The sequence below is a fragment of the Epinephelus fuscoguttatus genome, linkage group LG5, assembly GCF_011397635.1.
Source record: "Epinephelus fuscoguttatus linkage group LG5, E.fuscoguttatus.final_Chr_v1".
NCBI classification, from domain to species: Eukaryota; Metazoa; Chordata; class Actinopteri; order Perciformes; family Serranidae; genus Epinephelus; species Epinephelus fuscoguttatus.
Window position 1 is genome coordinate 15,150,920 of NC_064756.1, and position 23,812 is coordinate 15,174,731.

A 23,812-nucleotide genomic window follows, 5' to 3' on the forward strand; every position below is an offset into this window, starting at 1 on the left:
ACACAAAATAACAAAAAAAAAGAGAGGAAGTGAGGCCTTTTCCATATTAGCATGTGCAATACTAAAGCTCATTGTTATATCATATTCAATATAACATTGATTATCAGGAGCAGTCTGTTTTTTCTCACCATTTTATTCATTTTTAGTAACCCTCGCACTTATCGTTCTCCTATTGTTACTCTATTAAGCACTGGTATTTGCCTCTGCTCCTTGAAAACACTTATATCTTACATATTTGTATATTTTGCTAGATATTTAATAATCTGTTGTTCTAAACCTAGGCTGAGTGAGTGACCCTGACCCAGGGAACCCACTGGTTGTCTGGTTGTTACTGGTTGTGAATCGTTAAAATTGTGGTCACTGTACTTAGTGTTACTGTAATTTGGAACATTGCCTGGCACAACAATTTCCTTTAGGATAAATTAAGTTGAATTGAATTGAACTGAACTGAGCTGAACTGCACTGCCCAGGGTCCAGATAAAACAATATTGGTGTTATCAGCAAAAATATATAAAACTGCTTTTGCCAGAGTCAAACAATGATACAAAATAGGAAAAATCAGGGCCCAATGATTGATCCCTGTGGAACTTCGGAGGAAATTGCTCTGTAGCCGTAGGAAACATTTTTCCATACCACATTTTCTCTTGTACAAATATTTTTTAAACTTTAACATTGCAATACCAGAGAAACCACAAAGAGAAAGTTTCTGTAATAAGATTACACACTGGTTATAACACGAGAGTTTTGGTGGGAACAGGAGATGCTCGCCGTACCCAAAAGTACATTTTGAAGGCAGTAAACCCCATGGTGCTTCACAGGATAAATGCTGATGAAATGAATGTCTTTAGACGTGTCTAGTGGGCAATTGTAGAAAGACAAGTGGAGTTACTTTGTGTAAATTAGCAGAATAAAGTAATTGTTGTGAAGGGGATGGGGTCAAGGCCATGTTCATGGTAGTGGGGTGAAAGCAAGAGCCTGTGTGGGAATGACCTCACTGGGGCAGCTGGCAGCACTCCCTCTCTTCTTTTGTCAACTCCAACCATTTGATGCCATTGAAACAGAGCAAAGGCGAGTGCTAGTGTGAAGGTGCAGAGCAGCGTGATGCAATGTGAGATAGCAGCTGAGTGAGCGCTTTCTGTGTGCAAGTGTATGTGTGTGGAGCAACGACTAAATTCCCTCTAATCTCACCAACTGCTCTAACTCTCTTTCTCTCTCCGTTATTAGCTCTCACTCATCCTTCATCCTCCTCCTCATCATCATCTGTCCATCCTTCAAACCCATTCTTTCATTTTGCCAGAAAGCAAAGGAGGAGGAGGCGGCAGAGGTGGTGGTGGTGGTGGCATGGGGCGGGGAACTAGGTGATGTTTTGAAGGCTTTGAGAGTTCCACACCTGTGGGTGCAAGGACAGTTTGTAACCTTATCTCCAATGCTTTGTGTGTCTCCCTTTTCTTTGGCGCTGGATGTGAACAAATTGAGCATTGTGTTTAGGCAGGGGCCAGGAGGATTTTGAAGGAAGGAAGCCAGCGAGTCCAGGCGCTGCACAGCAGTAGCCTGAGACGAGAGAGATCAGGAGTGATTCCATGTGTAAGATTCCTTCCTTCTCACGGACAGTGCTAATGAAGTGTGTGCACCCTTTGTTAGACAGGCTCCTCACGCAGAGCCAAGCGCTCTTACAGACACTCCAGACATGACTGCATTCTCAAAAACATCTTTGCAATGTATTTTTAGTGTCCTCGGGGTAACAGTAAGCAGTTACTGCACTGAAAATATGCCAGAAAGTTTCAGTTTGTTGAAATATGTGATTAAGGGTGTATCTGTCGATGCTAAAATAAGATTCTTTATAGCTTAGCTCATTATTAAACAAACGATTACCTTCTTTATTAATATCTACTTTAAAATGTGATTTAAAAACTTTATTCCCGCTCTCCCTGATATTGTACAAAGAGACAAGAAATGACTTAAGAGGGATGAACCACAGTCCAGGCCACAAGTCACATTTGATCCTGTAACATGGTGTACAGTGAGGGTTTTTTTAGCCCACAAACAACCACTTTACCTTGTACAACTACAGGTTTACAAAGATAATTTTACGTGATTCTGTCAGTCATCATGCAATTTCCGAATTAACGTTACACATGTGTAAGTGTAATCTTCTGTGTTTGTATGTCAGCATAGAGCTATCAGAGTCCACATCTGCTGTCACGCTGTCTTGTCTCCGCTCTGTTGAATGCAGATGAGGGGGGAAATTAGCCAGTGTGGGAATATCAGAACAGACAGATACCAGTGTCACCATGTATCCTAATAAAAAAGACTGCTGTTTCCAATTATAGCCGGGTGCAATGATAACGTGATGTGAGCAGGAAGGTTGTCGTACAACTGCATGTCCCTGTCTTGTGGCTGAGAGAGGGTGAGGGGGGGAGAGAGGAGTGGAAGAGGTGATGAGCTGAAGAGTGAAAGAGGAGGCAGGATGAGGGGCAAAGATGAACTGCAAGAGTAACGATGACAGTCAAAGGAACTCTTGGGGTATTTTTAGGCTCATCTTTTCCAAGGATGTTGGACACTGTCATGTGGGAAGACGTAGGGGCGCAAACCAAGATAAAATAAACACATGGGTCCAAATGATAGCTTGAAGTATTTATAATGTACTGTTGCTATGTCTTGCTAGACAGAACTTGGACAGATTGCGCCGATAAATTAAGCACTCCAGCTGTTGCTTTTTGTTTTCTTATTTCAAATGTACTCCGTTAACCTCTACTTCTATTATTACCGCTGCCAAAGTCTTCATCGTGGTGCTCCTTGGGACTGGAGAAGCTACCGAGAAGCTTCCAGGACCACAACTTGCGCTCCCTCGACCTTTTTTACTCCCACTCCACACTCTATCTGTCTTGCTCACCCTAGCGTGACCCAAACATGCGGCCAGTGAATCCAATGCGTTTTCTATGGACATGCAGGAGAGGTATGGAGGCTCCAAACCAAACCTCAGCCATGCCAGGCCTATGAGGGAAGGAGGGGCCCCTTTTTGAGGAAGTCATCACAGAGTCCAAATAACAGGGCCGTCCCCGCCTGGGGCCCGCTGTCAGGCCAATGATCGATGGTCTGAGTCTCAGATGCCTGCCCCAACTGGCCAGTGGTGAACAAAGAGGGGCAAATATAGAGACAGAGAAGGGGTCATCCCTGCCATGGTGGGAATGACAGTCAGCCAGAGAGAGGGATGGAGGGAGGAAGAGAACGAAGGAGGGAGGGAGGTAGTGTAAACCCCAGCATGTTGATTGCTAGTCTCTTCTTTGATTCAAAAAACAGACATGTCGTGCTGTTTTATTTCGTTTGTAACGTGTCCAGAAATCGCCGGCATTGAGACAGCGCTACATTTTAGTGATTGCAGCTCCCGCAGCTGTGGCCACAGGAATGCAGCCTGCCTTCCTCGCCTCCTTCCTCTCCTCTCCGTCTCCCCGTCTATCTCTCATTCAAGCCTTCTCTCGTTTCCTCACCTCTGTGCCTACCCTCCGTTCTCTCGCTCTCTCTGCCCCGAGGCGATGACTCTGGCTCTTCTGGGAAATCTCTGATTAACACTGAGGCCTTTTTTTTTACCAAGACGGGCGTCTCTCTTTCGTCCCTTTCCTCTTTTCTCCTTTTTCGAGCATTCAACACGCTCCTGAGGTTTAGTAAGCATCAGTAAGATCTCTGGAGGGTGCTCGGCTTGGCTTAAGAGGTATGTACGAGACAGATCCTCTGTTGTACCAAAACGGGTGGTGATGATGCACATTATCCACATTCAGCCAGCCTCATGAATCTTGAATCTGTATCCGTCCCCACAATATGGCTTTGAACTCAGCCTAAAGATTGAAGGATCGGAAGTCAGTAGCAAATTTAGGTAATTCAAAGGACATCAACAGCATACTGAGATTAGGATGCTATGCAAAATGTAATAAACTCAGTAGCGGACTGTTTAAGTCGATGTGCCTACATGGGTTTTCTGTACTTTTGGTGCTCAATGAAGACTTAAAAAGATCTTCCTTTTTCCTATTAAAGACTTCTTTTGTTTTTTTTTTTGCCAGTTTTCAATTAACTGAATGGAGCGTGTAAGGATGGGAGGTGTGATATGTGCTAGTTTCAGTGCTGCTGCCGTTAAGGTTTTCACCTGAGCTTTGTCAGTGGCCTGTTTTCTTACAAACAAACCTCAATGGCCAAGATCCCTCTTTGACAATACTCTATATGTGAATGAAAACATTTAAAAAACAGCCCTGACTGTCAGCCAGTCTATCCTGAGTTACAGAGCTGAGCTGAAAGCTTATTTTTAAGGGCTTTCACAACAGTCACTCTGCCACAACTGCGCCAAGTAATGCTTACAAGAACCCAGGCCAACTGCAGATGTTTATAATGAGAAATAGACAGTGTTATTTGGCTATTTTAATCCTTTGACCAGCTTATAAATTGTCCTTCTAGCAGACAGATCATGAAGAGCATCAATGAAATGTAGTTTTGGGAGAACCTGGGGTGATGTTACAGAGTGAGCTCAGGCCCCTGGAGTGGGAAGCAGGCCATTGTGGGAGCAGAAGAGCTGCGCTGCCTTCGAGACCCTGACACACAAGCACTTATTGTTGTCCCCCCTTCTCCATATAAGTCAAACTAAGCTGACTGAATGTACTTGACCCTTCACCCACTCCCTCTTTTCTCTCGCACTCCTCCACTCTTCTTCTTCTCTGCTCCTCTGCGTGTGGTCTCGCTTTAACCACCTGTCTCCATTACTGTTGGATTGTCCCATATCTAGACTAACATATAATTGAATGTGGTTTCACGTACTTGAACCGACTCAAGTGTGTTTCTCCCCCCACGACTCCAGAATTAATTTTGCTGTTATTTAGGCCTGTCTTCTTGAAACTCCTCATCTGATCGTGAATGCACCACCTGGTCTGGGTCTTGACTCTGCTTCACTGGCCTGGGCTGATCATCCTATGAGAGATGTGATTAAGAGGTGCAAAGTATTAAATCAGACAGGGGTTGGCCTCGAAACCAAATGCTGCTTGTTTGTACCTGGTATCAAACTCAAAGACAGTTCACATGGAACATACAGTACCAGTACAATCAAGTATTAATATGAGTTGAAATAATTCAGGCAACTGCAGAGGACCACTACAGTTACAACTCGCCCACCACATTTGTCACGATACCATTATCATTCTCTATATATTGTAGGAGAGGACCCTGAATGATTTCAAAGATTGATTGTTTCCCTTTAATGATGTATGTCATCTTTTGTGAAGGTAGAGTTATGGATAACTCTTAAATCCAATTAACAAACTTTGGTTTACTGGTCTGTTTCCAAGAGAGTGAGATAACCCTTTTCGCAAGTGGTAGACAGAGATTTAGGACAGCAATATCTTTCTTGAATGCAAGATGTTTGTGTTAATTGGATGCCCAATATATTCTCCAAAGCTTGTTTAATCTCCTGCCAGACCTCTTTCACTTTGTCGCATTCCCAAACACAGTGGAACAAAAGGTCCCTTTCTGGTGTCCACACCTTAGCTTCACATAGTTACTGTAGAAGAAAGGGAATAAACTTTGAAGGGGGCATCTCAATGAGGAAACACTGATAAAATGGGACTTTTTATTTAAATTCAGCATGAGCTAATTAAGAAGTTGGAAAGATGCTCTTTTAATAAAACATTCACAACATAAGACACTCACATTTGCTCAAGAGGTAGAAAACCTGCAACTACCAGAATGCACTGCACCACAAGGGACTAATAACCGCTTTCACTGGTGGGTGATAGTTTGGCTGCTTTTCCATGGTAAACAATATAGTGGCCGCCTGATAAACAATCTCGAATTACAGTTAAACAATAAGTTAAAACACGTTCCTGAAAACATTTTAGGTGTCAAATAGGCAACGCAGTAACAAAATCATGGATTATATTTGATCAGTGCTGCGTAGTTTTACACTTCGATTTCAGTTTTGTCACAAATTCTCGTATTACAGCTAAACAGTCCACTAAATTATGTGTCTGAGGACATTTAAGGTGAGAAAAAGGCAGTGAAGTGAGTTTTTGTCTGAGTTTGAGAGACGCAGAGGCAGTTCTTTCTCTTGATCTGCATCTGTATTCTTTGTGTCTGTGGTGCTGGATGACGCAAATTGTGTCATCCAGTGGATTTTCTCTGGCTGATGTGCAGGGAGATCTGGTCAGATGAAAGGAAGTTTACCATTTATACATACTAACCACATTGATATGACACAACACTGGTTGAAAATTGGCCAAGTATCCCTTTAATTTATTCAAATCTGTCCCACATAACTCTGTTCTCCTCAGCTGAATTCAGCTAAACAAAGCACACTTCATATTTTAATTGAGTTTTTCCAACAAGGATTAAAAACATTAAACAAATCAACACGTTATAGAAAAACTACCCATGCAGTCAAGCATCACAAAATGGCATTTGATAAGCCCAAAGTGGGAGTCAGCTGAAAAACAAATCACTCATCAGTTTAAAGTACATAATGACAAATGAATCAGTCACTGGTTATTTTGCTCTTCGACTCAGACGCTCTCGAGTGGCACCTGAAGGACTTCAGCTTTAATTGTCCTGTGGAGGGGGTGACCAGGGCAGCCAGAAATAGCAGCTGCTCTTCTCACCATGTGCCTGACAACGATTTCAATCAGCTGCGGGCCGCATGTAACCATACATACTGTTTTCACTGAGCTCCTCACTGTGTTGTGCTCACTATTTTTACATGCTGTGTGTTGCCAGGCTGGGCTGCACTGCAGTAACTACTCAAATAAAACATAGCTGTCATTTTGCCACAAAGATTTGATCTCGTCCACCCCAGCTAACACAGCGGTGTTGCCATACACAGCTATTTTTGTGAAGTAATTCAAAGACATTACATTCTGCGTGTTTTTGTTTGTTGGTGTTTCTAGATGGATCGGCTCAGACGTGTCCTGGTGTCTATATGTGGAGTATGACTATCATGTTCTAGTGTGTTGTCCTTTTCTCTGAGGGCCAGACAGAGCTAATTAGCTGGCAGGAAATGAGTCAAGTCTCTGCTGCAGTGAGGATGATGTTTAGAGGAAATGACCGTAGATGACCAACTGAAGAAGAGGGATGACTGAACCTGGGAGTGTGTGCGTGTTTTGTGATCCACTGTGTCAATTGCTAACCATGTATGGCAAAATGGAAACGTTGCCGTGGAGCCTGCTTCCCTCAGAAATACGATATAATTTCATGCGTACACTGAAGCATGTCATGAGTAAGTCTGAAGTGAGACAGAGAAATATGTGATGCCCACAAGAACCAACAGGACAACTGAGAAAAATGAGATGTGTGGCTGCGGGGGATAATACAGCATACCTGAATCTTGAGTACTGTACCACTGGGACTGTACATTTTTAAGAAAGGACTTTAAGAGATGCCTTTTCACCTGAATTCAACAGCCTGAATTATTGTTGGAATCAATGCGCAAGTGTGGAAAAACCCTGCGTTGTATGTGCTGCAAAGAATTCTGTACTTGGCGACATTTTGTAATGACATAACTCACTCACCTGTTTCTAGGCTATGTGTTGTTTTCAGAGTTGTAGAACATATTTTTTTTATACTGTTGTAATCTTTCTCTACAATAATATTTGATTTTCCTGAAAGAATTCAGTTCCACTTCAGGGTACACACTTGTTTTGCCCTCATTGTTTTCTGTCTTCTCCCATGCCAACTGCTTACATTGTATTCACCAGCAGCCACGCAGGTGGGCAGCGTTAGAGAGCTGATGGAGGAATGCTGATAAGATGAGATACGGTCGTAGGTCTGCGCATGGATTGGTGTGTAAGTATGTGTGTTGGTGTTATTTCTGATGTGAGGCAGATCATTTGGTCTGCTGCTTTAAAACAAAAGGGCTCTGGTCCAGTTTACTCCCATGGGGAGGCTACCTTTGGCCAGGAGAGAGGGAGAGAGAATGAAACCGCGAAGCTTGTTGGGCTCTCCAACGCTCACTCCTCCACACACTGCTTTATGGGAGGGTCAAGGTAGTTAACTAGTGGCAGGCGTTCAGATGGGTTCTGCTCCGACTTCAAACAGCGAACATTATGGCCGTGCGCGCTCACAGGATATTGCACTGTAAGGCCACTGAACACGACTGGGTTAGAGAGAGGAGGCTTTGTATCGAGCCCATTAGAGCCCTAAACCGATACTAATGAAGCCGTTTCCTGTACAAACGGAGCGGCTCAGGGGAAACTGGCTCTAGCTTTTAATAAGGCCCTCACCAATCCCAGTTAAGATGCTGGAATTTTTTATCTGGGTACTGAGTGGGTTAGCACTGGTTTCAAGCAGAACCTCCGTTTGGAAAAGTTAATTACGCATGATTAATGGAGCGTTTTCCTTCCAATGATATCTGTGACAGCACAAAGCTGTCGTAAGGCTTGTCAGGCCCAATTCGAGCTGAATAAGTATTTATGTGATCGCATGTGATGGGCCTCCTCTCACCAGCACCAGCCCTCATCAATCAAGCCCTGCTGCTCGCAGTAGTGGGAAATTGGTCTATCAGTGCGGCTGCCTACTACCCCCCCAACCCCCCCACCTCCCCACCCCACTGCCACCACCGCCACCTCCCTCCCTCCCCATTCAATCAGGCCCGAGGCTACAATGCTTCTTTAGCTCTTACTTCTGACCAACGCAGGGGTCACGGGGGGGAAAGTGGGAGCCAGAGCTGAGCCCATCCATTACAGCTCTTGTTTCTCTCGGTGGCAGCCGGACGACGGGATTCTATTAAGAGCTCCGTCTATTCAGCACTGAGATTACACCAGGGCCCTCTCGCCGAGCACACCTCACCACCAACCCCCGAGCCCTCACCAAAACCCTATACCCACCCTGGGGGCCTTATAGCCCCCCACCGCCACTGCCGCCGCTGCCGCCAGCCCACCGCAGCTCGGTCATGCTTCCCCTCCTTTCTCTTGTTTTTTTACACTTCCCACTAGTCGTGTTGGGGTTTTTTTCAGCAGCCAGAATGACAATAATCACTAAGAGAAAGACAGAAAAAGAGAATGAAACAGCAAAGACAGGAGGAAAACCTTGGAGGAAAATGAGAGCAGACACTCTAACCTGTTTCTGGTTCGATGTGGACACACTGGCTTTCTGCCTGCCTGGACAGCATTTGGCCTAGAAGCACTGCCACACTTGAACACACACACACACACACACACACACACACACACACACACACACACACTCCAAAGCCATAAGCATACTCTCCCTCTCAAACAGAGGGAAGACGTAGAGCTTCAGCACCTGGCTAAGAGACCGGGGTCATCTCCACCACAGTATAAACACACTTAGATGGGTAACATCACAAACACAACTCTGCCGCAGTTACGTCGTAAACACCCGCCGACACCAGATCAAACCGCCACCCCTCCGATGTTTAAGAAGCTCGTTTGTCTCCTGCCGGCCTGAAGAGACTCTTCATTTACTTAATATGTGTTAGCACTTGAGAGAGAGAAAGAGAGGGGAGTGCTGCTGGGGTCGCGCCCCCTGCTTGGATGGATGGGGGTCTTCCCGTCAAGGAGAAGGAGAGAGACAGCGCTCCTGTCAAACAAACAGAAATTTAATACGTTGCCTTCTATCAGGATGTCCACAGTGTGTACATACTCTCTTAGGCTTGATTATGAATAACCCCCTCTATCTTATAAACAAGTGGAGTGAAGGCATTCATCAGGGATAGAGAGGTAAGGGTGTGAAGAAGGTGGAATGTTCTCTCCTCCAACGAGAGCCTGCTGTCGTGTCTCCGTGCGGAGGGGATGATGGAGGAGAGGAGAGGAGGGGACAGGCTCAAGAAGGAACCGAATCAAAACAGAAGGTGGATGAGAGGTTTGAGGCAACGTGAGGAAAGGTAAATAGAGGATCTAGGAGTGAAGAAGCAACAGCAGCAGGAGAGAAAAACAAAGGAGATAAATAAAGAAGGAAAGGAAGAGAAGGCAGATGCTTTTCCTGGGCAAAGAGAGGGCACTCAGGGTGGGGCTGTGTAAGGCTTTACTCTCCTCAGTGCTTTGCCGCATGGTTTGGAGTTGGCAGCCAGCGTGCGGTTTAACAGGATCGGAATGCTTCTTCAGGGGCAGCGTAATCAGCACCAACTTCCTCTGATTGAGAACCCGTAGGCCTCGCTCTCCGCCTCTTTTGTTTCAGCCAGGCTCCGCTGACAGCACGGAGGAAGCAGCCGTCTGACGGTCAGGGAAGATGTTGAATGTGTATAAACACCATACCCACAGCGGGGAGAGGAGAAAGAAACTGACAAACTTAAGTGCGGCTAATGTGTCTGTGCGTTGATGTGCACTCGTGCCATCTGTGCGCATAGATGCACACGCTTGTTTGTGTGTCTTGGCAGTGTGTTGCACCCACATTGCCGGCCTCTCCCAGTGGAAAACACGCAAGATTTGAGTGCAAGAGGTTGTGTGAGGGATACTCCGCTCACTAGCACCGTGCTCCGTCAGGCCAGTCATCTCCAGCTGCCCGCCCGAGACTTTTGTCTTTGTTAAATGTTGTGTGACAATGAGATTTTCCAAAGTGCCATCTAGATAAAGAAGTGGATTGAGAGCGAGGGAGAAGGAGGAGGGGAGTGCGTCCGATAAGAGCCGAGATGGTCTGGTCATAGTCCAGCAGCCCTTCATCACCGCTGCAGCCCCAGATATATCTCCTCTCTGTCTCTGAAGCACACACACACACACACACACACACACACACACACACACACACACACACACACACACACACACCTTCATCACTTTGTCTCTCTCTCACAAACGCCCTCACAAACTCATACACACACTTCTACAACTGCACCCAATCTCAATACACACACACACACACACACACACACAAACACAAACAAACACACCTCTATTCCATCACCGCAGCTCTAGATCCTCAATCGATCCTCGCAGCACCCCAGCCCCCAGCAGACACCTGCAGGTGATTGATCCCCAAATCAGTCCCTCACAACCCCAGTGCCGTAAAAACCATAACAACCCATCATAAAAGCTGATTTATCTTCACCTAGCCCTGGGCCTCACAGTTAGAATATTAACCCAAAAGTGTATGACACCAGAATGATTGGTTTGGAATTGAATAAACCTTGGGAGTATTGACGCACACGTCTGATGGTTCATATCAAGTCTGACTGGTGAAATGTGCCAAGTGAGATTGCATTATCTCAAGACAGGGCCTTCTGCAGACATTTATGGAGAACTTTGTTGGGATGCTTGCGTCTGTTCTTGTATTTACAAGCCTGCATGCACCAATATTAGCATTTAGCATGTGGTGATTAAAGCATCTTGAAATTTCTGTTGGCCAGATTCATTTTCATGTGCAAGCTCTCATTAAAAACTAAAAATAGGTAGCAGTGTTCTAGTAATGCGTACCTGCAGAACACATTTCTCATGCCAAATGTATGCAAAATCAGATTAAAAAATAATCAGAGTTACACAGTTTTAAACACGATTTTGTACACAATTGCCGTATTGTTCTTCAGCCCTTAAATCTGTACATTTTGTGGCAATAGTTCTACAGAAGTATGATCACGAATTCATCATGTCGCCATAGTAATTCAGATTTTTTTGTTTTGTTGTTGAGTGTTTATGTGTTTTCGTGTGTGTCCATGCATTACACCATGTGTGTGTTCCTGTAGGAAGTAGTGCCCAAGCCACATTTTAATGAGAGCGTTGGTCTAAATGCCAGAAGCATGGTGTACTGGCAGCAGCACCAGCATGTGCCCTGTACTCAGCAGTGCAACAAGCTCCCCGGGTTAAATATAATCCCAGCCTAACTCAGGGGCCTCTTTGATGCTACTGAAAGCCAGTGAAGCCTTTAATGGGAGCCACTCCGTGTCCCTGTGTTATGTGTGAGCTGCTCGGCTTTCCTCCATTTTAGGGTTGTTGCAACTGATTTGTTGTTTTCCGAGTTAATTCTGACTTTAATCATGCCCACATACACTGCGCTGACCTGTGCTGGGTAACAAATTCCAGTGTGTGTGTGTGGTGGGGGTTTTCGTGTGTGAGCATGACGGACATACTGAGCACACTTCCTCAATCTGCTTACGCTTTGCACTTACTCAAGTACATTTTCTCACTTTCTCACGTTGCAGTTTTGACCACTTGTAAATTTTGGTTAAGAAATACCCATTAGTCCCACTTGTCATGTTTCTCTGTGTTTTTCCTCCTCGGTACAACAATATGAGCCTTTTTTCTTTGCTTTGGAAAACACTCAATAAAAGTAAACACACAAAGGGGTCTGTATATCTGTGAGCCATCAAGTGGTGGGTGTCTGTTTCTCACCTGCGTCGCCGTCAGGTAAATGGTCTTTTTCACTGAAGTCAGTGCTCTGTCTAAGAAATAAGATGAACTGGGGAAAATTCACTAACTTGCTTAAATTAACTGGATTTTAACTTATGTCCTGATCCAGCTTAGGTTAATTGTAAATATAACAGAGCTGGGCGATACATAGAAATGCAAATCTCACAATATTTTTGGCCAGAAACCTCAATATTGATATTGTGATTATATTGTCTGATTGACTCTTGGTGCTTTCACAAAACAGAACAGTAGCTATGTTTCCATCCACAAGTGACTCGAATCATTGGGAAATGCACATTAAAACAAAATACGAATCCTGTGTGTTTCCATTAAATGTACGGACTTTGGTGAAAACTACGAACTTGCCCGAGTTTTCTGCAGAACCAGAAACAAAACAAGTCTCGCATTCTTCTTCTTCTACATTTACAACCAGCTTGTAAATGCATTACCACCTTCCCGACCTGGAGTGTGGTTATCACCATGGAGAGTGGTGCGCTACGTCAGACTTAATTCGAACATAACTGTTTTGCGAATCAACATTTTTTCCAATCAACCAAAACCCGGCTAAAGCGAGCGTATTTTAGTTTGTGCGGATCAGGGGATTTTAATACGAATTTTGGCGTTTCCATCATAATTTTCCGATGCGATACTTCTAGATGCGCATCTAAACAGGCTGATGGAAACATGGCTAGTGTAGTAAGTTCAGATTACAACACTTTACTGTAATTCAGCCTTTAAAAGCAGGAAAAGACATTTGCGATATTAAGATATCCAGACTGGGATGATATCTAGTCTCATATCACAATATCAATTTATTGCCCAGCCCCATCAGCTTCCATACAACTCTGATATGTTTTGGTCATTCATAATAGTATCCTGCTCTATAACATTCATGTTTTTTTTCTGTTATGGCCGTATGATATTGAACTGTCATGGCAGCATTGTCTCCTGTCACACTGAACAAGTGTTACGTCTGTCTGATATCCGCCAGCATTAAAATATTAGCCTTCCAATTGGCCACGCTATATGAAAAGCAGATTGTCGTAGTGTTGCAGCAGAGCCCCGACTTTAAACGTGAGAAGAGAGCTCAATAAATGTAATGAATGTGTGACACTTGAACATCTGAAGTGCCCGTGTTCAGTTCCCCCGCACCGCTCTACCTCTTGTACATAAAAAGCTCCTTTAAAGATGATATCTATGAGCGTTTTAGAGCCGATTTGTTCACCCTGCGGCGACCGGCAACATGCTCTAATTACCTCCCCCCTCTTCTCCCGGCCGGGCTGGAGTGGGGTGGAGTGGGTTGTTTAAGTTTCCAGTCTGTCCCATGCGTATAGGAGCTGTGTGCCCACTGAATTTATGCTTGAAAAACGTGACCTTTGACTCCTGTGCAGCTTTATCGCACCCCGTAGCCCACATACAGTGTGGCCCTGTATGCTGGGGCTCTGCGGAGGAAGTGTCTGTGATTACCACTGCCTGTACTACTTTCTGTACATCATTGCCACCCCTAAGCTTCACCCCTCTCTCCTCTTCTCCAAAGCCCCCCAACTTGCTGCAGCCACACTCCAGGTTGCTTAAATTCAATTATCTTTAAATTAACTTTTGAATGTTGCATAATATCCACTCTCCAGTTTTACATGTATTCCCCTCCTCCTGATGCTCAGATCATTTTTAATGGTAGCTCACACTGCCACTCAGGATGCAGCGAGCACGTCTTGTTGCAGCGCCTGGTCACGTTGTACCGCTGCTGTCAGTGTTGATTTTAGCGCAAAAAACAATACATCTCATTTACACTCACTGGATTCACACACATTTTGGTGGAAATATGAGTGCATTCATTGTCCAAGGGTAGATTTCATTTCAACTTTGGGGGTGCACATGTAACACAAGGTGTAGGGCTGCTGTGCCAGAAATTTTTAGCAACAAACACTTAATTCGCTGCATTCTGGTGAATGTTTAAGCACCAGTTTGTGCATTTTCTGCATCAGTTTATTGTAATTGCGTCAAAATAAAAGTCCTGTGCTACTTTCATAGGTTTTTTTTAAGAGGGGACAAATGCACATGCTCTAAATACTGAGGAAGTTGTGTCCCCTGTTTCCCTCTGGAAATCTATGCCTGCGTGTGCACCTTTTAATCCGCAAAACAGGTCATAGCCCAAACTTTGGGTGGTTGTGGGGATTCTGTTAGCTCACTGAAGTGTGTTTCTCTCTCTCTGTCTTTATTGGTCTGCAGCTTAGGGTAGCAAATGCATTTTAATGATGAAGAAGAGGAGGCAAGAAGCCTCACTCATGTCCTTGTCTGAAATGGTAAATGTGATGAGATCATTTGTGTCTCCTCATAAATGCTCTCAGTCCAGCATCATGTCTTGTGATGCCCTGTCCAATATTCCAATATTGACACTTGACAAATGTGGCATGGATACAAATGAATGATTTTAACTTGAAGAACTTAAAAAGAAACTTTAGGGGTTTTTTAGTAAAGGATTTCTTAATATAGACATGGATGCATTGCTCTGGCCGACCGGTCACTGCAAGGGGCTGTCAGAGACCGGAACAGACAGTGCCAAAACAAAATGACCGGGTGCTAATTCAGCAAACACGCCGAGCCTGTTCCCTCACAGGCCACAGAATTTGTCAAGAAATCATCCCTCTCTCTTTCTTTCTCTGTCGGAATGCCTGGCTAACCCCCGGCAAATGAAAATAATCCAAAGTAATTAGAAGTGAGCTGGTCTGGTCCTGAGAGCCCCCGGGCGGCCGGGTAAACATGGCGGAGGGGCCAGTGGAAGGAGGGAGGTGGAGGGGGGGCGCTGACCTTGTCCACATAAAGCAGTGATTTATGAAGTGCAGGGCACAGCAGCAGGGCTTCTGTCTTCTCCCGCAGAACCAAATTACTGAGGTGGAGATTAACACGCCGCTCACAACGGGCCTACTTCCAGACCCGAGGAACATTTTTTTTATTTACATTTTCCCCTTTCATTTCCTCTGCTCTGTTTTAATGGTAATTGGGCTATATGGACACCAGGACTGTCCTTTAATATAGGGACCTAAAGCTGCACAGCTCATGCATTGTGCACTAATCTCTGCTGATAGACGCGTTAATTAAAGAGAAAGTTGCAGAGTGTTGTGCAAACTGTTCGTTTGAGCCCTAAATGAGTTTTTACCACTTGATTGAATCGCCCCACATTTACGCAAAATAAAATGCGCAGGGGGGCCGTGTGTATACAGAGTCATGATGGAGGCTTAATGCAGCTTTGCGCCGGGTGTCAATGGGAGGTCTCGCCGTGAATGGTAGAACTATTTCATGTGGATTTGGCTGCGATATTTTCTTTCTCTCCTCTCCTCTCGTTTTTTTTCCTTTCCGCTCTCCTGGAGGATGTGCTGGAATGCACCACACAGGCCTACACAGTGTTTCCATGTGGCCCCTCGGCTGCAGCAGCGGTAGGCTCTGCAGCTCGCTGGCTGGCTGGAGTCAGTTTGCAACCCACACGGGAATCCCCCCTCTTCTCCAGCCTGTCCCATCTGACTTCACATGGCTCTAGATGGAGCAAATCACTTCTTTTTTTAATACCAGAAAATATTACTGCGAAGTTATTCAAAGGGTGAGAAAAAAAAGAACAGGCCAGTGTTAAACCCATGAAGCTGAACCTCAGATCAAATATGAAGCTATTTGATCATAAAAATTCTCCACATTCATGTATGAATTGGTTTTTGCGTGACTGAACTCCTAAAACAAACAAGAAAAGCCGCAAGCAAAATAAGCACGGGCCCGTTTAAGCAATTTAACCTCCTTTCAAGGATTTCACAGCACTTTAAAGCCTCGGCACTAAACATTACGCGGATGCTGTATGTTTTTAAGAGTGCCCTTAAATAAGTATGAAATGCTGTGTGGCATGATATAGTCGGAACTAACATACCCTGAAGCCTGCATGTGTTTGGTTTGTAATTTGTTGATAAACAGCTTTTCCACACCGCTATTTAGTAGCTATGTCAAAACCATTATGACAAAGGCATGGCATAATTCAGATAAAACAGATCTATTTCATCTCGGCACATCAGAACAGCGCTTATGGCGGATTGGGGGAATAAATATAAATTAGAGCCGCGCCTTGCAAATCATTCTCCTGGTTTATTAACACAATGAACAAGCGTTTTAAATTCACCCCCATCGGTCTTTTCAGTGGATTCAGGAGCTTTATGGCCCGCTCGTTCAGGTGATTATATATTCAAGCCCATACAGCTGAATCTTTCATGTGCCATCTAGCAATGTGACGCCTTAATGTAGATGTTTGGTGCCGCAATTCACACGGACGAGAAAGAAATGACCCCCAACTTATAATAAGTCAAGGAGCTGACTGATGGAGCAGACTGTTGCAAACTGAGATATAAGCCGCGGTGCTTTCAATGTGGATTAGAAAGTTGGATCTTTCTTACTTAAATGTTAAGGCTCTAAAACTCCACCAAAAGGCGCATCTATATTACATTTCAGGAGATAAAGCAGTGCTGCAGTGTCGTAAATACTCATGCAAGTCACCAATTTTATTTCAAACTTTTGTTCTGGGTCTAAATATCTCATGCAGTATTTGCTGATGATAAAATAAAGTTTGGAAAATCTCATGCAAAGCCACAATTATGCGTCATATTGTCATCTGAAATGTTCAACCATCCATTCAGACATATCTAAAAAGTTGAGTCCAGTTGAGCACGCCATCTCCTGACAGGGGAAAGAAGTACAGCATCTCTCCATGCTGCCAGACTTTCAGGGGTCCTGTCACTGTTACCCCACTTTACCCCCGGTGATACCACAAACCCCGCGTGTTTATCCTCCCTTCTTTTTCCCCGCAGACATTTCCTCCTTTTCAGAAAAGAGCTCTCCTCTCTATCAGGATCCTCGATCAGACCCGGAGAGGCCGTGGAGCAATCACTTTCCCAGATTACTTGTATTTAATACACAATGCATCATAAAACAAATCCCTCATCCTGACAGGAAGAAAATAGAACAGCTCATTCGACTTGAGCTTTCCCAATTTATGGCTAAATTAAAAAGGCTTCCAACAATGGACAAGTCGAGGAGAGGCAGGAAATCAATGACCGGGCGGACCGGGGTCTCTCCTCGGTTCTCAAGGAGCGCGGAGACGATGGGAATCGGTGGCGGGGTCCTGCCTTATTTACACATGATTTTTCCTGTCCTTCCTGCACATTTGCTCCGCGATTTCGTAAAACAATAGGCATTATCTGGGATGGAAGGTCAATGTCACAGTGTGAGGCGTTATCCATCATCATCTGCTCTCATCAGCCAAAGCCCTGTCCTCTCCGGCTTTATGAGCTGCCTAATAAACTGCGCTCACTGACAACGAGGACGTTTCTTTATTATTCTATACCCTTGTCCCGTGTGTTTAAAGTATCAGCTTTTACATCTTGATTAAACACTGGAGGAATAATGAAACATTTTCTATGTGCTCTTGAGCCTGTTGTAAAGCAGGTGCACAGAGGCCAGAGCAGCGAGGAGAGGTTAATTCTCAAAAATAAAAAAATATTTCTCTTTAAAATCAAGATTGATCTTGATCTTTTTAGCTTAATCGTCTTTTTTTGTCTTTTATTAAAAGTCATTTTATGATCATTGTTTTCAATAAGCAGTCATACTGTTTATTGTGTGTGTGCGTAATGGTGAATTTGGGGAGGGAAACGCTCAAGTACACCCACATAACAACCCACAACATTTTGCTTCAGGTCAGAAAAAAAGCAGGTGATTAGGTCAGTGTTTCCCAAATTGTGGCACAGGGACTTCCAATGGTCCTTATGGAGTTTCCTGGAGGTCCCCAAGAGGAACACTTAACTCTAGCTGTTACATTTCTCCAGTAACCCAAGCACAATTACAGTTTTTATTATAGTTCTCACTTTTCTTATTGTTGTTTTAAACGTAACTGCGACTCAAATCTAAATCATAATCTGGAGGCAAAAAAGAGGCAGAGAAAAAGGTCTTTTCAGCTCAGGTTAATAATGTCATAAAATGGTCCATGAACTGGCGCGCCGTGTTGTGAAAAAAAAGTTCGGGAACACGTGGATAATAATACACGCTTTGATGCTGATGTTCGTTCATTAAAGTGTGCTGCCTGTATGTGTAGTTCATCCCTTTAGAAGCCCCATCCCGACCTCTCCCTGACCCCGCTCACCCTCTCCAACCCCGGGCCCCTGTCACTTTAAAATTTACTGCGGAGAGGAGTCGCTTCCGACCGGGGGACAGAGGCGAAGACAGTCCCGTGTTGTGAGTCTCCTTTCTGTGGGCTTCAGGGATGGACGCGCTGGATCCGTCTTCATGAGACAATGCGCACAAGGGAAACATCACACAAAGTGTCCTGGACGCGCAAAGTAGGGGGCGATGCTTGAAAACCAACACCCCCCTCTTTCTTTGAATCTCTTTGCTATCATATAGACGACACATCCCGACTGGCTGAGGAGGGGGGGGAGAGGAAGAGAAAAATGAAAAGTTGAATGGCTACTAGAGGACACCTGGGTGCGTCAGGACAGGAGGGGTGACAAGAGAGGAGCGGACGAGCCAAGCGAAGCGCACACACAGTGAAAAGTTGGGAGCAAGTTGATGCACTGGAGGTGATTTAGTCCCGACCCCGCGGTGTCTGTAGGACAGTGAGGGGAGATTTACCGAGTCAGCGGTGTCTGTGAGACAATATAGTGAGAGAGGATTTACTTTTACCGACCGCGCCGTGTCTGAGGGACAGGCGCGCCGGAGAGGAGTCGACTCGTCCTGCCGCTTGGAGACCTGAAGACACACCGCTACCGAAACACAGCCCTGGTGCTTCTCTTTTTTATTTTACAATGCCAGCACGGTGGAGAAGGCGCTGCAGCAGAGACAATTAGTAGTTTTATTCTTTCTTTCACAGACTAGTTTTTGGTTCGCGTTTTTTTTAAAACCGGAGTTTTCACCACTTCTACCAACGCAGTTATTTTCCCAAGAGGTTTTAAGTGTCGCACGCCGGTGCCAAAGAGTTTTAACGGTAAGAAAAAAAAACAGACCGTATGGGTAAAACAAAATATTTGCTTTTTTTTAAACGAGCTGCACTGAGGGCAAAACATTTTTAAAAGTGACTCGTAGCGTATTTGGTTGTGAGCTCGGTTGAATTAGTAAAACACCGGAGTGTGTTTTTACATGATGAATGGGTAGACCCAGCGTTGGTGCAGACAAAGGGCTTTATGCAGGCTAAATATTTATTCAGTGGCGGGTTATACAAAGGCAGAAAGACAGATTTGTGACCCTGATGGAGATCCCGTTTTGCATCCCCAACAATCGGCTGCGTCTTCCTAATTCTTATCACTCGCGGTTTCCTGCAATTGATTTTTTTCCCAGTAAAGTTTACAGCTGCTGTGTCATAAATATTAACGCATTAAAACAACATTATATCGTTTACACTGTGCTGAGAGGAACGCTGTGGAAATGTTTTGCAAACGATGGTAGTGCAGTGATGTTATGATTTGCATAATAATTCATTTTTATTTATTATTATTTGTTTTTAAGATGCTTGAAGAGTGTTGATGTTGTGCAGGGGAGTATTGTTTTCTTCGTTTATCATCGTTAGTATTATTATTGTTATTATATTGTATAATAAATATTATTTTAAATTTCTGTTTATAAAAACAAACATTGAAAATAAATATATTTTGCAAATTTATTCGATGGAGATACATTTGCAGAAACGAATTTAAACGTCAGCTGAAGTCAATTTAAATCCAAAATAATTCAGCAACATATTTTAAAATTCGTTTTTACTCGCAAAATATTATCAAACTTCGTTACATTACGTATTTTTTTTGTAGCCATATTTTTTTTATCCTATTAGTTAATTAATTTATTATATATTTTACGGGGTTTACACTCTTGGTATTGGGACTGATTTATTGTTGCTGAAAAACATTCTAATATAATTGACATTTTTTTATTACTGCAATGGAAATGAGATAATTCTTTGAGAGCTCCCTCAAGGGTAAACAAAAAAATAAATGCCACAGATATATAAAACAATTTTATTTAGTTTTATTTAATTTATTGTCAGCCTATTATTTTGTGGCAATAAAAGAGAAATGGAGAAATTTCCTCAGAGATTACTGATGAAATAATAATGACCAAAAAATTCATAAATGCACACAGCATTTTTATATCACAAAGGAATTTTAGGTGATTAACATAGAGTTTGTTTGTGTGTGTGTGTGTGTGTGTGTGTGTGTGTGTGTGTGTGTGTGTGTGTGTTGCACCACAGAGCAGCTCCCAACATTTGAGTCTTATTTCTCTGTGGGAGGTATGTGGTTAGTCAGTGTTTGGACACAGTAACCTGGACTGATACTGATCAAAGTCTGATCTCCCTCTTTCTTTCTCTCTGTCTCCCTCCCTCTCTCTTTTCTCTCTGCAGATCTTGGACGGGTCAGGCCATGTAAAATTTTGCGTGGATGCCAGCAAGCCAGATATCGGGAGCTGGCTGAAGTACATCCAGTTTGCCCCTGCGGCCAAGCAGCATAACCTGACAGCGTGCCAGATAGATGATCAGGTACGTGGAGACACTCACAGCCTGCTTGGCTGAACAACCTCAACAAAATACAAGATGAATATGATCTGAGGAAAAAAAGAGAGAAAGAAAAAAAAAACATGTGGATGACTTGATTTCGAACTCCCACATGATTTCGAACTCCATGTGTCTGAAACTCTCTGTCTGGCTGGATGAATCAAGTGCAACTGAGAGTCATTCATTATTTTTTTTTAACTTCGCTCCAATGCCAGAAGGCTTCCCTGTATTTTCCGATGGCTGTCCTGTCTGCGTGCTGTTGTGTTAAAAGGTGTTATTGTGATCCAAGTCAGATAGTCCCATGAGCGGCTGGCCCACCCTGCCTTCAATTCTCACACACACACTCACACACACTCAGCTCTCCCCCACGCTGCACCGCAGAGACTCCTTGCTATCTGTGTGTGTTTTCTTTCTGTAATTGTGCTCTGGCTTCTGCCGTGCGAGGACCACAGGGCAGGATCAGAGGCTGCCCGCCGAGATGATAGTTCCGCACACTTCCCAGTCACGCTTGCGATATAAACTCTTAGATATGCCAGGAATGTCACAGTCCTTTTGCTGCTCACCTGGCTGTACAGAGAGGTGCGTGCTGCACACATGGGGGCCTGTTCACCTCAGTAATCCCACAGCCAGACGCCTCTTCCACACAGAGACACGCAGCAAGGCAGGGAGACAAGAGGCTAAACTTTATTTGACATGTGTATTGAGCATACCGTAGCTTGACCCGAATAAAAAACACAATGTAGCCTGCGTGTGTGTCATCACTTCTCACTGGTGGTCCGTCTAGGTCACTTGTTGAGTGATTTTCAGTCATAGTGGAGTATTTAATAAGTCAATCTAAATATAAATATAAAGTGTAGCTACATAAGAACATTTTCATACAGTTTAAAGCTGCATTTAGTTCAACTGGCCCTGAAATCATTTGGAAATCTTTCAAGTGAAACACTCAGAGCTTCTCAGGAGCTAATCTCCTGCTCTTCCTCCACATCTCTGTGTCATCCTCACCCTTCTTGCGCTCTCAGTAAAGAAGAAAGAGCTAGAGAGAGTGAGTGAGAGTGTCTTTTCACAAACAGAATGGAGAGAGAAGACGAGGAGAAGCTTTCCAGAGCTACTTAACCGCTCCCTTTTAAATGAGACAAACAAGCAGAGAGAGCTTTCCTGAGCTGCCCTCTCCGCGAGGTGTGACTCGCTGTCAACACTGTGGTTCTGCTCGGGTGGCTGTGTAAGGCTCCGACAGGTCACGGACATGGCTATGATGAGGTGATTGTTAAGTATTGCACAGTGTCACAACACAGCACAATGTGCCGTCTTTAAGCCTTCCGGCCAACACTGGTGTTTTTGAAAACACACTGTAGCGTCTCACAATGCCTGTCTGTATCTTTAAAATGAATAGACTGAAGAGGGTGGTCTTGTAAAGCCGCTGTCAGTTTTTGATTGTGTGTGTGTGTGTGTGTGTGTGTGTGTATGTGGGAGCTTACAATGGCCTTTATGTGCATTTACTTGTTGTGAGTGTGAGAAGTGTTTTATTGTGTCTCTTGAGTGTGTGCACACACCTGTAACTGCCTCCGTTATTACATGTATGCATATGTGGACTTTAATATGTTTGTGTGTGTGTGTGTGTGTGTGTGTGTGTGTGTGTGTGCACGCTCTGCAGGACTGTGAATTGTTCATTGCGGTTCAGATGACTCCCCACGCTCCTCATTCCAAGCTGGAAATGTTCAAACACACAGTACCTGATTCCAACAGGTTTTTACTGCCACAGAGAAGTGCTGAGTCTAAACCCAGCCTGAAACCACATATTACACACCCGCTGCACAACGTGTACCATCACCAGATTTCCACAGACCGAGCTACCCAGGGTTTACATATCCCCTGTCCTGTTAAATCCCCCCCCCCACCCCCCTCAGAATGACTCCTCTCGCTCCGTGCCATCGGCGGAGATGACTTGTTGCGTGATTTATTTTATGACAGTGTCACACAACGGCAGCAATTTCCAGGTGTGGTGGTCGTTATTTGGTCCTGGTTCTTTTCAAGCACCAATTTAGCCCTGCCATCATGGGAGTAAAACTGGCCTCCCTCTTCTTATTTCTGACCCAGTTCTGTTTATCATAAAACTTTATGAGCAGTCTCAGGAGGGTGAGGGAGCGAGAGAGGAATGAATGAGTGAGAAGAAGGAGGAAAAAGCCTGTTTTGTCTTAAAGGAGGAAACTGTTTGGGATCCTCATTCTGCTTTTCCTTTCTCTTTCTGTTTTGCAGTAAATTTTTATCCAGTCAGCTCGATTTTGATGGCAAAAAAAAGATCTATGTTGTGAAAGCAGACATGCAAATATTAACAAAAGAATTTAGATGGTATTTGTAATATTAGCACGTGAAATCAATTCTCTACAGTCATGAAACTGATATGCAATCTTCTCTATTGTTTTAATTTCACAAATATCTGACATTCAATTCAAAAGATGCTCTTGCTCTGAAGGTAAATTTAAAAAGCAGGTATTTGGAGAGGGACTTAAATGACTCTAAAACATTAAGTCACTGTAGTTGTTTAAATTTAATGTGTCTAAAATTGCAGGTTATATTTGTTTTTCTCTATTCCTTCAATTTGTTGCACATTCAGTATTCTAACCAAACACACAGGGACAGCCTTTATTCACATGGCCTTTCTGTTTTATTGCTTTATATATGTGACACGGCAGAGTGGAAAGAAACAGGACTAAATGGAGAGGGAGGATATGGCAGTTGTCGCAGCTTGTGAGTCACTGAAATCTGTAATTAAGTCATTGTGGTGTAACTCCAAGGTTTGAATTCAGTCCTTTACAAATAAAAACAGCTCTCTGAAGGAATCCAATTAATTAGTGTATAAAAATAGTTGTGTTTTTTATTCTAGTTCCGATTGAAACCTTCAACCAATGTTTTTCTTCAGCATTCCCGA

At 43.9% G+C, this 23,812-nt stretch overlaps 1 protein-coding gene across 13 annotated transcripts in view; it reads left to right on the forward strand.

Annotated features, from left to right (window-relative positions):
• The window catches only part of mecom (MDS1 and EVI1 complex locus), a 145,919-nt gene that overhangs the window by 97,586 nt on the left and 24,521 nt on the right, over window positions 1–23,812 (forward strand). For 12 of the 13 annotated variants that reach the window (XM_049576324.1, XM_049576330.1, XM_049576325.1 and 9 more), the window contains exon 3: window positions 20,737–20,871. In XM_049576324.1, the coding sequence (XP_049432281.1) occupies window positions 20,737–20,871 (135 nt within the window). Of the gene's footprint in view, window positions 1–18,514; window positions 19,330–20,736; window positions 20,872–23,812 lie in introns of those variants that run through there. The other variant, XM_049576337.1, reaches the window with a different exon arrangement.